Source organism: Amphiprion ocellaris, chromosome 17, assembly GCF_022539595.1.
Source record: "Amphiprion ocellaris isolate individual 3 ecotype Okinawa chromosome 17, ASM2253959v1, whole genome shotgun sequence".
In the NCBI taxonomy this organism is placed as follows: domain Eukaryota; kingdom Metazoa; phylum Chordata; class Actinopteri; family Pomacentridae; genus Amphiprion; species Amphiprion ocellaris.
This window is the reverse complement of record NC_072782.1, coordinates 15,341,085-15,356,351: the sequence shown is the minus strand read 5'-3', so window position 1 is coordinate 15,356,351 and position 15,267 is coordinate 15,341,085. Positions and strand designations below refer to the sequence as shown.

Below are 15,267 nucleotides of genomic sequence, written 5' to 3'. Positions count from 1 at the left end.
TGTTTCATGAGTTTATTTTTTAAAGTAATTCTGTCAAACCACGGTTCAAAAGCAATGTCTGATTTTCATTGGTTAATTTTCATAGAATTTTTATTTATTGTTACTTTTGTCAGATTCAAATTATTTTTGTGACCATTTTGGGTTTTTCTTTCATTAATTGAGGGGAACCAGCAATTTTGTCCACGTGTGTATTAATTGTCTAACTGAAATATTCGTTGTATTAACAATCTTTTACACACATCAAAAATCAAATGATAGAAAATGTTGCCTACATAAGTATAACTTCCTCATTCGCTGCTATCAAAGATCTTATTTTTGAAAGCTCTCCCTCAGAGTAGCTCTCACTTAGAAATTGAATATGTATGGATGAGTTTTTACATATAAATATCACTTGAAACTGAATCTGGTGGTAACTTGGATTGTCCTAAAAAGCAGGACTGAATAAACTCTACATTAATATTGCCACATATCAGAAAGGCCAAAGCCAGGTACCTGATGCTACATGGTGAATGAGAAAACTAATTAAAAGCCAATTAATTTCCTGATATCTCCACTTGTCTAATTATTATTTTCATTCAAATACTTGACCAATGTCACTGCATGCAATTTTTCTGTCTCATCTTGTTCTCAGTGATAACAGCAAAAAATCTCACAGGTACTGAAGATAATGCAAAATGTGCTGACTGTTTGAGTTCAGTGGAATTGTCCAGAATACCTGGAACATCATCTTCGAGCTCCACAAACAGAATTTGATTTACCTCAGTTGCATTGGATTTGCAACAGAAAACTTTGAGATGCAATCTCAAAACCTCAGCAAATAAGACTAAATCTATGTGGATGGCCCCAAAAGACTTAGCTTTTTTTCTTTTTTCTTTTTCTTTGCACTCTATTTCTGCTTGGGTTACTTTTCACACCAAGCACATTCTGCTTGGCACTTTATTGTGGTCGATGTTCCAAAACATTAACAGCGTTTTCAGTTGACAGGTAAAAGGCTACTAAATGTTCATTGCTTGTTTTTATTCAGCTCTATCAAATCAGGATTTCCAGATTAAAACAACAAACTCGCAAATACCAAACGAGCTCCTATAACCACGCATGGATGCACTGAGAGAAAACAACAACAACAACAACAAAAGAATCAACACACTCGCACACTTCAGGGTGTTCCCCATTTATAAAATGTGAATGTTTATTAAATGTTGACAAGAACATTAAAACACAGTATCAAGATTCAGCAAAACAATCTATAGTACTTCACCAAAAGTAAAAGAAAAAGGAAACAAAGTTAGTTCTGCGCTGCGAATGAAGGAATGGGAGGGTCGGGGAGAGGAGGGCGGGGGCAGGAGTGACGCAAAAAAAGAAAAGAATTAAAACTGTGTAATAAAGAGGATGGGAGTTAGGAGCTGGAGCGAGTAGAGAGGAAAATTTAGGAGCTGGGGGTAGGGAGGTTGGCTGCAGAGGCTGAGGCAATTAAGGAGGTACACAGTAAGAAAGACAGAAGGTTTGGGGACGGAGGGGATCGATCAGGAGGGTGCTGATGCTCTGTAATGACTGGGATAACTGGGAATGATTAGATCCTCTGATTCACTCTTTTATCGTCTTCCATTGGAGCTAGCTGCAGCAGAGAGAGTGACTAGAAAGGCATTCACTCAACAGAAACACACAAAGGAGCATGGCAAATAATACATGTCTCTACATTTAAATAACAAGGGGCAACATAGCATTAACATATACAATGAGCACAACGCTGTGTCGAGGTGAATTTTGGGAGCTTCTCGGAGGGGGTTTTTGGGGGTTACGAGCGCAGTTCAACACAGTACCAGAAGGTGGTGTCCACTCTAATGGGTTCACAATCACAATAAGTAATAGCTCATTATAATTATGTAAATCTCTCTGGTATCAACACAAATAGCAGGGGAGGCAAGTTGTACATAAGCATCACATTACTTCAAAATTCCACAGAGAGAGACACACTCAGCCTCCTGTTTCTCTTGTCTGGCTCATGCACATGGGCATGTACAAACCCAAGCATTGTGCATATATGTGTACACACAGAAACACCGTAGACGCACACCTGTGTACACACATACACATGCTCTGTCCAGCACAGAGACGCACACATACACACATTTGCATACACCCTCGGTTCAGTTCCTTCACCCTTCAGTGACCTCACACAGCTTAAATGCACCCTCTGACATGATCGAACCTTTAAACCATCTCCAAGTGTTTGCAACATGTCTCTGTGCTTTGATGAGAAGAGGTGGCAGCGGTCCACCAAGACACGACGTATATCTAGCTGTGTGCACACAGCTGAGGTGCGATGGGAGATCCTTACGAGGCACCGGCGATGACAGAGAAGCTCACAGCTGTTCCAGTGTCAGAGGTATTCAGCGCAACATTGCTCGGTGCTACACATTAACTCTCCGCCAGCTGGGCCGACACCCTTCAGCACACATTCAAAACTGTCTCCCAGTGCCTCAGGAGTTTTCCAAAGCCAAGATGTCAGAAAGATCACATATGTCCAAGCAAGGCAGCTCATGTGCCAAGAGGTTAGAAATCTCTCCTGTATTGTGCCTCTGTAGAAAGATTTATGTTTGTGCTGTAGATATGAATGGGCATGTGCTTTAAGGAAATAATCACATTCCTCCTCTTCCAGTTTAATCGTCAGAGCAGCACAGGCCGCTCCCTGCTGAAGTTCAGGTAGAGGAAGGGGGAAAAAGTTCTGTAAATACACCTCACTTCACCTTTTAAGTTTTTTTTTTTTTCAAACCAGTGGATTCTGTTAAGCCTGTGTGCTTGAGTTCTCTTTGTGTTTTAGCATAGTAAGAAACAGATTCACATGCTTTAAAAGTCATACACACTGTACAATGAAATCTACAGATATTTTAAAGCTTTTATTACATCCAAAAGAAAAAAAAAGTTGATTCACCGACTTTGAAAAAAAAAAAGAAAAAAAGACAGAAAAATTGGAATTGCACTATTTTCCGCCCACATGTTGCCTTTATGTTTTTTCTTCGGAACGTTTTTTTTTTTTTTTTTTTTCTTGATTTGCTTTAGGCAATTTTGACTTTGCCACAACACATTGTAGAATTTCTACTCAGAAGAAAAAGACAGTGGTTGTGAGCGTCAAATCTTATTTTACAGCAAGTTTTGCATCATTTGCATGACAAGAGAAACTGTATCGCGAAAACAAAATCCCATAATAATCACCTGGAAAGGAAGGAGGGAAGGAACGAGGACAAACAATAGAGGTGGGAAAGAGGGGGGATGTAAGATTTCCTTCAAGAGGTCTCATGCCTTTTTTCCTCTCTAATGAACCACATACCTTCCAGGCTTTGTTAGTCCATGTTCCAACTACTTAGATGGAGAGAGTGAAGCTATTCCAGCCATGCATCAGGTTTAGTCGGTCTGTGCTAAACACTGTAGTCAATCGAGATGCTCTACTGAACTCATGACAGAAAATTGATCGTGTTAGAGAACTCTGTCTGTCTGTCTCACACACACACACACACACACACACACACACACACACACATGCACATTCACACACGTACACACACATGCGCACCTACGTACACAAAGTGCTGGGTTACCATCTGTGAGTGCTGCATCAGTTGGCCAGTACTCAGCTGGCAGGCAGATCAGACAAAGTGCCCAATATGCTCCCTAATGGCCCAAGTTAGATGAATGAGATCCTTCGTTGTCTCTTTCTTTTTCCTCTTTGTCATCCTTTTCGGAACCTCCTCTCTTCCTCTTCTCTCCCCCTTTTGATTCCCTCCATCCTCCGTTCTCTTCAGCCAATTTACCTCTTGTCAAATTGTTTCCTCGTTTTCCGCCTCCATCTCAATATCCGAGACCTCATATTTTCTTCCTTTGCCACTACCCTGCTGGGTCTCATTCACACAGATCACGGATGTAAATGTGGCATAGCGCACCGCTGTGCTGTCCCTTCTCACAGGTGAAACTCTCCTTTGCAAGAGGACGGGGGGGGGGAAACTGAGAATTTGTATCTCCGGTTCGTGTGGATGGTGTTTCTTTTTCCTCTTCTATGTGGACCAGCCCTGTCCATTCACAGATTATACAGCAATGGGCAGTGAGAGTGAACCGCAGTCTAAGTGCGACGTCAGCACAGATGGGAGGTCAGAGTTACATGTCAGGAAAAAGTCACTGGTGTGTGATTCTGCAGGGGACGGCTGGACCACCATGTAAGACTGAGCAAAGCTTGCGCAGTGGACTGTGGGCTCAGGGCTGCTGGTATGCTGTTGTTGTGGACTGAATGGCCAAAAATAAGGGTATTATTTTTAAAAAGAATGGGACCACAGGACGGATTATGGCAGCCGGCATGACTGGTAGAGCTGAGTGATGGAGGAAGAGGAGCAAAAAGGAAGAGAGACATCACGAGGCAAACAGCTTGAGTCAACTAAACTCAAAGAGGTATGTTTTAGTGGATAAACAATATCAAGACAATTAACTCCATCTAGCTGTCAGAAATTGTGGTTTGTAATGTTTCAAAAAAATTTTCTTTTTTTTAAATTTCTTCTTCTTCTTTCTCTTTTGTCAGTGTCATTTATTGTCAGGGTCGCGGGTGGGACGGATCTTCATCTCGGAGAACTTGAGGGAATACTGCCAGCCAGTCCAGGAGGACCACTCGATGCCGTCGGCGTACGAGGTGTGCTGACCGCGCAGGTACTGGCCGTTGAGGTTGGAGGTGTGGCAGTTTCGGTACCACCAGGCGCCGTGGTAGAAGGAGGCGCAGTTGTTCTCCGAGTGGTCATTATCCCTGTCTTTGGTGGTGAACTTCATTCCATTGTGCTTCAGCAGAGAGTCACCTGAAAAAGGGCAAGAGAATTTGAATTTGTCAGTGCACACAAAAGCAGGGCATCTGTGCAAAACATACATCTGATTGAAACCAACATGAGCAGTTGAGTGATTCGAAAAATCTTTTCTATTTAACAGCTATTGCATGTCCCTTGTATCTTTCAAGAGAGTGATCCCACACCTGAAACTGGCAATTAGACAGATTCACAGGTTCCAAAACGGGATTCGACCTTTCAATTACTCATTTCAATAAACAGAGAAAGATGAAATAAGGAAAAATAAAGCTCTGCAGTTCTCCAGAGTGTTTCTTCTCATTATCTAAAGCAGGAGGTCAGACGGCTTTGTAGCCAATTTATCAAAGGTTCTGTGGTGACCTTTATGTCTTGCTCTTATTAGTAACCCGCCCCCAATGATTTCATCAGGATGTCTGTCAGTTAATAGACGCAAATGTTTTAGAGGAGAGAATACACTTAATCACAAATGCTGGTTTAATTAGTTTAGGTATTTTTGCACTGGATCAAAAAGCTTTGAAGGTTTACATAATAATGAATGAGACTCTTTGCTGCAGTCTTGACTGTGAAAATGACAATGATGTAAAACCACTGCAGGGATGCAGCACAGCCAAGTGGCATCACCTAAGTGCCCTTAATCATGGTCCGGATGTTAAATCCGATCCACACAATCAAACTGCTGAGCCGAATATATCTCCTGACTACATAAAGATTTCTCACTGGCAAATTGGACAACCACTCTGAGACCCACTGCTCAAAGAGTCTCACAAGTGAAATGAAAGCAACGTCCTCTCAGAAACAGCGGTAGACCAAAAGTTTTTAGCAAATGGGTGTTCAAAGAGTGCATAATTTTCAATAAACTCCCTATACCTTGCCTTCGCTCCCTGCCCCTTGCTTTCTTTCCAAAGCAGGCCCCACACTGTGACTAGAAGTGGATGGAAGGATAAAGCTGTGAGCCGAATGAAAGGCTGCTTCTCCAACCATCAGGTGATGGCTAACAGCTCGTCAGTGCATCAAACAGCCCTTAATTGCCCAGGATGTGGCATCCAGCTCCTTACCCTCACGCCCTGTCCTACTTTACTCTCCATTTAGCATTACTATGGTAACCACTCAGTGGGAAAAATAATTTGACAGGCATGTCTAATATTCATGTTGCGTGCTGCTAGATGGTAGGAGTAAAGACATAGTGGGGGAGGAGAAAGAAGAAGAAGATAAAAAAAAGACACAGCTCAATGGTGTCAACAATAGGATGATGTCCAGAGGGTGTGTGAAGAGGAAAGAGGAAAAAAAACAGAACAGAAGCACTTAAAGGCTCATTTACAAGGTGCTGGATGTCACCTTGGTGGCTGGAGGCCGTCAGCCTCCTCTGATGCCCATTAAAATCCAGCTGCTTCCAGCCCAAAATGAGCACCTGTCAGCTGATCGGAAAGCAGCCGCAGCAGAGCAAAACACTACTACTACTGCAAATAATAATAAGGGCGGCACTGCCTAGAGGGAAGCTGACGTGAAAGCATCCACAGAGAGGATGAATGTGCTTAATGTGACTGCATTCAAATGTCCAACAGGCAAATGAGTTCAAGGTCAGGCCACGGAGCATCACAGGAACTTTGAGCAGACGTTTTATTTGGGCTAAAAGCTGCTATACACACAACTCATTTTCCCTTTCCCTCTGGTTTCTTTTTTCTCCTCTGCTTCTGTGCCTCCTCTGTCCCTTAGATATCTCTATCCTCATTTTTATTTACCTTTTCTTCTCTCGCACCTGTCCCCTTCCATCCTAGTTTCCAGCAGCCCTCCTCCTGTTCCTCTCCGCATCTCTCGCCTGCTTGCATCTCTCATATCTGTCCCCATTCTCTCTGTGCTCTGAAAGCGGCGCTCCCCAAAGGTTCTTTAAATTGCTTCTTCATTTTCAGCGGCAGGTTTTTGTTTACGCTGCAGGTCAAGCAGTGCAATTAATTGGCAGTAATTTAATCAAGGTGACAGGTCGCTGGCATGGATCTGATGGTTGGGGAGCTGAGACAGGGACACTAGAAGTCCCTTTCTCTTTGTGCATCTGTCTGCACGGTTTAACAAGTGGACCCACTGGCTGCACTGTAAAAATAACATTCCAATATTTTACTCGCAGGCAGAGTGCAAAGGAAGCTGTCTGGAGGTTCACCTACTGCTGTGTCTGCAATTAGGTTAGACGAATAAATGTGCAGAAAACAGCGTATACTAATCAGAGTGCAGACATAGTATATCTTGGAAGAAAAGTGTTTATTCGGTATGCGGCGCATACCTGCATTGCCGGAATAGTCTCCCACAGTCAGAGGGTATCCATCATCATCAGGGTCCACTGAGAAGAGGCCCACTCCAAAGGTACCATACTGGGCGTACGCTGTGCTATTTTCAAAGTCCTCCAAGTCAATACGAAGCTCATAGTTACCCTGGATGGACAGGGCATGGATCTGCTTCAGCCCTGCAGGGAAAAAGAGTGAGACACAGACCAAAACAATCCATTACAAAGTACTATCGCTGGTCTGGGCAAACAATATAAAGCTATTTCGGCGCCCTCTCAGAGCCATACATTTTCTGGGAAATAAGATGTAACGTGGTTTTTGTCCCATTTAGAGTCTCATCCTGCATGTGTAGGGTTTCTCTTTCAAAGCAAGATTAGTTTCTTTTCAAAAGTGTGCAGACTGGCTTCTGCTCACACAGCTGAAACTACTGAATCCATCAAAATGTGTGATCTTAACTTAAGTAATGACACCAAATATTAATGTTTTTTTCACACTGACAAGCAGTTGAAACATTCAAAAAGTTTGCTGTATCAGTTTTTCACAGCAATAGTCTCTATAAGAGCATCTATGGAGCATCTATGTCCACTTTCACTGACTAAACTTGTGATATTAAGTCACAATTCATGTTCTGTCCAATGTTCAGGTATGTTTAAAAGGAACAGAATAGCTAAATTCCATTGAATAGCTGAGTTTAAGATAGCCAATTTGTCTGTAATTGCTTTGAACTCTCCATGACAAGTTGGACAGTCTGTATTTCTTCACATAGAAAGGATGAAATGTGGACTATAGAAGCTTGCAAGACTTCATCATCTTCATTTTTCAAAGAAGGAGGAATTTACACTTTATAAATCCAAACTAAGATTAATTCCCCTTTGCTTTATTGGAGACATTCCTTTAGGTCGACATTTCTGGGTTCTTGATAATAAAAATCTACAGAAATATAAATTCTGTGCTCACATTAGTTATGTTTGTGTAAAATCATTCAAAACATACTGATAAAAAGATGAGCAATTCAGCTCTCGCTACAGCACTAATGTGATCATTTCAGATCCCTTCAAGTCCGTACTATAAAGAGGATAAACTGCTGTGCTCTCACAGGCTATATTTGCTAAAATAGTGAGGAAGAAGGCTAAATAGGCTAATTTGACGCTCAGCTGGAGGAGGCATTACCAAAGAAGAAGTGCCGTCATTAGTCAATTTTTTCTATAGCAGCTTTTCAGGTGAAAGCAATTTGGTTTAAAGAAAAACTTCACGTCAGTTACCCACCTGTAACTCCCAATTACCTTTTGATCTCATCTCCAAACCATTTCATGAACTTGCACACATCCTCCTTGTATCAACTCTCAGATTCAAGCCTGCCATCACTTTTTATCCGATGCCCCGATTGGATCTTTTAATTATTGCTATCCTTTAGGGAGCGAGTGTTAGACAGAAAGTGCCAGAGGGAAAACAGTGTTTCCAGCCCTTCTTCCTTGCCCCCCCCTGCTCTGTGTGTCCCCCTGCTGTGTTGGAGTGATGCAGCTTCCCAGGGCAAGTTTTCCTCTACTGGGCTGATCAAAGGTACAAGAGGAACAGCGTGTCAAGCGGAGAGACACGGGAAAAACTCTACCTAGGTCTCCAAAACGCCAGATTCAAGGCAGGAAGACAAACTAAAGTGAACTTCAAGACTCGGTTAAACATCACCCCTAAGCTTAGAAATGCATTCTTTACATTTACGGTGTTTATTAGCGAGTTAAAGCTAAGCGTGCATGTTAAAAAAAAACTTCATGATTACAGATGAGGGTTAGATTTAGAGCATGTAGATCAAACTGTAGGTTGCAGTAGCTGGTTAAAGGTTTGTTTACAGTCTGTCCTGTAATGTGACCAAGAATCGCAGTGAAAGTGGCTGTACCACAGGAGGGAAGGTGTTTTTATGAACCCGAACATTGTCATTATTTACCTCCTATGGCAATCATCGCCTTCACAAATGAAACTCATTCTCCTTTTAAAATCTTACAAACCTCAAACTGACTTTGCCTAATTTGAATTCCATCGCTGTCGAGAATTGCTCTCTGAGAGCACCTCGTCTGAAGTAGAGGGCTAATTTGATGACAAACACAGCTGAAAGAAGCCATTATTATTCAGAGACAGAAGCTCGCAGTCTGGGCCCAGGCACTTAGTTTGGATTTAATCTAGCCCAATGGGAGGTTGATCCCATTCTTTTCATTTTCACAGTGGATCAGCAAATTGGAGGTGGAGAATCAGACATTAATACATTCACAGTCAGGTGACTTTATTCACGTCAGTTTCCAGTTAATTCTTATGCAAAAATATAAATACTCAAGTACATATGCAGGGAAACAGACACCTGAACTGCAACACATTTTCACATGCCTTCAGAGAAACAAAAAAAAAAAATGGCTCATTTGCAGAGATAGTTTTTTTGTGTCATACTCCTTTGAGAAAAAGTATCAATCCACACAAACACCTAAGGGAAAAGTACCCTGGAGTGATTTGACAAACTTCAAAAGAAAGACTTAGGATGTTTTCTCTTTCAGAAAAAAAGGAAAAATAAAATACCAGATGCAACACAGCTCTATTTAAAGACTCTACAGCTTCCAACTGTATTTACATAACTTTAATTCAGTCCCTAATTAAAGCCCCAGAGAATCTCAGTGAGACTCCAATTCAGAATAATTAAAGAGGAAGTCAAGTAAAATAGCAACAGAGACTTCTTTGGTTAAAATTTAAATGCTCAGGTGTACCTCGCTGTTAATTAAATGCTATTGTTAGGTTATTTAAAATGAGCTCTAATACAAGGGAGGGATTCTGAGGTGTTTTGCTTTAGTATTAGCATGCTGATTGCTCCAGTGGGAGGAAACTATCCACTCCTCTCACAGATTTGCCATTTTAGAGAAGGGAGTCAAAAAACATGCATCCTCCTATGCACTTCTGACGAGCAATTAGGGTATATTTTCTCTTTTCCCTTTATTATGACTAGTTTTATATTGCTGATGTTTATTCTGATGCACAATCTGCAGAACATTATTAATAATACTGTGTCACAACAACATACCAAAGAATAATTGCATGCAAACTATATACACTCCTTTAATCATAAATATGTAGCCACTGGCGTCGGGATTTCTGCAAACAACTAAAAATAAAAATGATTAGATGTGACAGTCCCCTGAAAAATAAAATAACTTCTGTGCCAGTGAAATGTTTATTTTTGCAAATTCACTTGAGTTAATAGTTGTTTAGAAACAAAACTGGATCCACGGTTATGCTAACAGCTCTGTGAGATCAAGGTTGGTGAGACTGTGCTTTGGCAGCACGGTGCTTACCTAATGTTACCGTGTTTAGCTGCTAATTAACGCTAACTAACTAAAAGTACAGCTGAGGCTGAGAGGAATGTCTTCAGTTTTGTTGCGTTTGATCACAAACCAAAGTGGCAGGCAGTTTTGGAAGAAAAGATTCACCAAACTCTGTGGACTTCTGCCTCCAGGCACCATATGTCTGTACAACTCTTATTGGAGACCCATCACATAATTGCTGAGAGATTTTAGTTTGGACTAGAGTGGTGGATTAATAGACTGACATCCAATTTAAAGATAAAACATTTAAATTCTAAACTTAAGCATAGCTGACTAAAGCAGCAGATTTAAAAATGTTATCTGTTATGCGCAGAAATAACGAGATGAAGAGTTCATTAGCAAAAACAGATAAAAGCCATTCGTAAAATGAATAAACCAACACCAGTATGACTTATAATCCTTTGACTGCAAAATAAAAAAAAAAACAAAACATGATTTAGGGGGAAAAAATAGAGAGCTATCTCATTGAAACAACCCATCAAAAGTTTGATTGATATTCCCTGGAGTGCATAATACAAAACACAGTTTCGGGAAAGTAGATCAAAATGGACATAACTGTTTCGTGAAACTTTCAAATCCATTGTGGAATAAATGATGGCAGTAATTCTGTTCATATGAATATAATACAAGTTTATCTTTTGACTAGAAATTGCACTAATGCAGTGTGGAATGATTCTTTCTGATAGGCCTTGAATCAAAACTGGATTAAAGCAGGGCAGCTGAGTAGAGCAGCAAAAACTGAGACCTTCACAGTCCCTGAATGCATCATATTGTGTGTGTTGCTGAAGCAGAATGTTTCTGGTCTTGTAGAGGTTTTCTGCATTGAAATCTAATCTAGTTGTAATGCATTTCAATATTAATATGTCCTACATGGAGTGTATCATAAACCAGTGTGTCTTTGTCGCAACAAGCAGCAAACCTGAGGGGTAGGAGGACCAGTTTCTGAGACCTCTGCATAAAATGTGTCCAGAATTGTGTGCCTCCTAGTGGACTAATCCAGCCCTGCTTTGAGTTACATCCTTTGAGCGTTTTTAGGTCTCTCACACTGCTATTCAAGGCTTCAAACAACAAATTATGTATGGGTAGCAATCTTCTTTGTACTCTCTTCTTACAGATGAATCTCTACATTACGCAAGCGTACCATACAGGCTTAATTACTAAGTGTCATCTGAAAAGAAGACAAATAACGCTGCCAAAATCAGCCTCTCATTTTGAACAATGAGTGTTTTTCCTGATAAGGAATCTCATTTAGAGTGTGCCTGATTGCACATTGATGGAACGAAAATCTTTCAGCATTCTTTGCCATTAAATCATCCGTGTCATTATGGTCTCCTTTACAATGTGTGCTAACAACAGAGCAGTGAGGCTAAAAGGTGCCGTGCCTTCCACGGTGTTCAAAATAGTGCTACGCCGGAAAGCTAAACATTATCTTCATCAGACCCATTATTATGCGTATTAACATATCAGGTGGCTACAAGACAAACACTGTGCTCTCCGCTGCACATGAAAAGCAGGCTGCTATTAAATTTAGAACACGTTAATACATGTGGGAGCCAACTATTGGTCCTCTTTGGTATTAAATCTATGAAAAATGGTGATAAAAATTATATATATCTGCAATTACCTCATTAAAGTAGGTCACAGTAATCCATAACTCATTTTCACTGCTCTGAGGTTTATAGGAAAGAGGACAAATTTAGCTTGTTTAGAACATGAAGACAGTAATTTGTCATTTTTATTTTTTATTCACTCTGAGAGGGCATGTGATGTTTCTCCAAAACTAAAGCGAAACAATGCTCAAGCCTTTCTGGCATTGATTAAACCATTACCACAAGAGATTCTTGATCTTTAAATGTGATTTCACAGCTAATGAGGCTGACATCAATGACTTGATTAAAAATGTAGAAGACCTCCGTGAGATGCCTCTGTGATACTGCTAAAAGGTCCAAATATTAATGATTTATTTGCTTTTATTTGAAAAGTGTGTAGGGAAATGTATTTGATGCTTTTAGGGGACGGGTTGCAGCCCTGTGCCCACAGTCTCAATGTAGCACATGCAGCACTACAGGGCATAAAAGAAAAGAATAAAAAAAAAAAAAGATCTCTAAACCCAACAGAGAAATGATTACACTTCTCTCTGCCGTTTGTGACATTTCTCAAAGTTAATTATTCATCATGCTTTTCTCCTTCTGTTGCTGGGGGGCAGCTCCTGAGACTGTTTCAGCAGAAAGGGAGCAAAGGAATGGCACTCTTCCATCTCCTCCTCCTCTTCCCTTCCCTTCCCATCATACCTCAACCCTCCCTTGTGTTTGTCGTTCGTTCTCTCCTGCTTCTCCATCGCTCCCTCTAGCTTAATCTTCCTGTCAAGCTGTTTTTACTCTACAGAGACTGTGGATGAGGGAGGAGTTTGTGCTAGTGTGGGCCGTTTCCATCGTCACAAGGACAGTTCCTTTGCCCTTTGCCACTGGGGGCGACGCTGGTTGAGGAGCGTGTGAAGACGCGACGGCTGAAAAGCTTGCTGTCGTCTCCTCTTAGGGAATACAAAAGGCTCGCTATCGTCGCTTCTCCCCTTGTCATCAAAAGATAGGAGAGCGGCTAGAAAAGCAGAGACAGGTGTGTGCTGAACTCTCTAGCTTGCTGCTCCCTCAGAGCCAACTGTGACATTTGGTGGGACAAAAAGAAAAAGAATTTTCTGATTAACTGTCACACCTCTGACATTGCCATGCCTGTTTGCAACTTTCCTCTCACCAATCCCACTTCCAGTCAGTCAGTTTTCCTAGAAACGTCAAGTTATTTATCATAAAGAAGAAGATACTATTTGGAAAAAAAAAAATAAGCCTTGGTGAGAGACTTTGATTTTTAATGCTAGCTATAGGAAGGGATATACTACTTAATACATGCTTTTTTCTGCAGTATCCTTTGAAGTATAAACTCCTGATCCGCCTTTGACAAATATACAGAACCTGAAAAGTACAAATCCGCTACACCGACCTACTCACTTTTTTACTATGAATGATGAATAGACAGACTGACTGTAGATCAAATGAGAAATGACCTGTGATGGGGGCTAACACGGTTCCAATTCTTTCATGCTTGTTTTAAAAAGAGTGAGAGGGTTGCACTTTTTTCTGGCTTGGTTGCACTCATACACACACACACACACACACACACACTCATACTGTGCTTTTGACTGATAGAACAAGTGCACAGGAGGCTGATTTCACAACAGTCAAAAGCATTTCAAGGCCAAATACAGAATATTCTTTAGTACCGCTGAACGAACATTTCAGCGGTACTATTTGTTCAGCAGCAAACACATGGTGCCGTTCCCCAGGCTGAATCTAACTTGGGAATAATGATCTTGGGAATGTTTGTTCACTTTGCCCACAGCGCCCTCATTACCGCTCTCAGGAGTCACTTGCTTCATCTTTGAAGATAGATACATTTTGCCATATATTATTAATACATATTGTTTCCTTTGAATCTTATGGGTTTCTGACTAGACAAAAGCTTGCTGAGCCGCATATTTTAGACCTCCAGCATTTTCACTGAATTAAATCCAATGGCTTTAACGGGAGTTGCCGCAGACGGGGGTGGTTAAGCATGACTGCAGGTGCGGAGCTTCGCATCTGTACATTTGATGAATGGTGTGTAGAATGACAGCTATTACTTATCTGTGACTCTTAACAAAAATGATGAGCGCTGTAATCACAGGAAGAGTAGGACTTCTCTAAATCAAGCTGTAAACTTGGGTGTCTGCTCATTATCACTTCAAGGTCAAGGATCATGTTTAATTGGGCAGTGTGAGCACACAACACTACACCATATAGGATCACAAGGCTGACAGCAGTAGAAAGCAACGCTGTTTGTATGGCAACCCAGTGGAGCTATTAGGTGATTGCGAGAGATAGACAGATGCGAGAAAGTTGGTATGGTGGTGTTCTAATGCAAGGTATAATTGAATGTTAATCCACCATGAAACAAGTGTACTTTGTACTCTGAAATTCTCTGTGTGCATTATGGACCACATACACTGCAAAAAAAAAAGTTTATCTGCTTGAAGTGACTAAATGCTGCATTTTAGTGTTCTTGTTATATGAAGTGAACATAATATAAATAAACCGATGTTGACTGAAACTACTGAGAGGTGAAGCGAGCATTTATCGTCGAGTTACAACGCAATGTTCTGCTGGGAAGCCATGGAGCCTGGCATTCATGTGGATGTTACTTTGACATGTACCACCCACCTAGACATTGTTGCAGATCAAATACACCCCCTCATGGCAACGGCACCCCACTGGCAGGACAATGGACCTCTCCACGCTGCAACAACTGCTCAGCTTGTGGAACATTACAAAGAGCCCCAGGCACTGACCTGGCCTACAAACTGCCTAATTTCTAATCTGATTGAACATCCATGAGATGTGCTGGAAAAAGGCGGCTTCACGAGAGACCCCAACCTGCAAACCATAGGACTCAAAGGATCGGCAGCTAAGCACCCAGTATCAGACACCACAGGACACCCCCAGGGGTCCTGTGTCTATGCATCGCTGGGTCAGCCAGGTGGGTCTAATGTGGTTGATGATGGTATAGAGGTAGTTATTGGTAAACCCCTTCCCAATCCAGCCATACACATGGTTGCACAACCTTGGAGTTTCATCCAAGCAAGCACACTACATATACATACTTTACTTCCTTTATAATGCTCTCCTAACATTTTCAAAAATATTAACTTGGTAACAAGCAAGCGATGACTGTAGTGCACAAAAAAGATTCTATCACAGCAAATAAGTAAACATTAAA

General features: G+C 41.2%; 1 protein-coding gene across 2 annotated transcripts in view; it reads right to left on the bottom strand.

Moving 5' to 3' along the window:
- Positions 1–1,155: 1,155 nt before the first annotated feature.
- fibcd1b (fibrinogen C domain containing 1b) overlaps positions 1,156–15,267 on the bottom strand; it is a 111,779-nt gene continuing 97,667 nt past the window's right edge. For both annotated transcript variants that reach the window (XM_023279543.3, XM_023279544.3), the window contains 2 exons: positions 7,108–7,287; positions 1,156–4,832 (listed from right to left, as the gene is read on the bottom strand). In XM_023279543.3, coding sequence (XP_023135311.1) covers positions 4,567–4,832; positions 7,108–7,287 — 446 coding nt within the window. In that variant the 3' untranslated portion in view covers positions 1,156–4,566. The remainder of the gene's footprint in view (positions 4,833–7,107; positions 7,288–15,267) is intronic.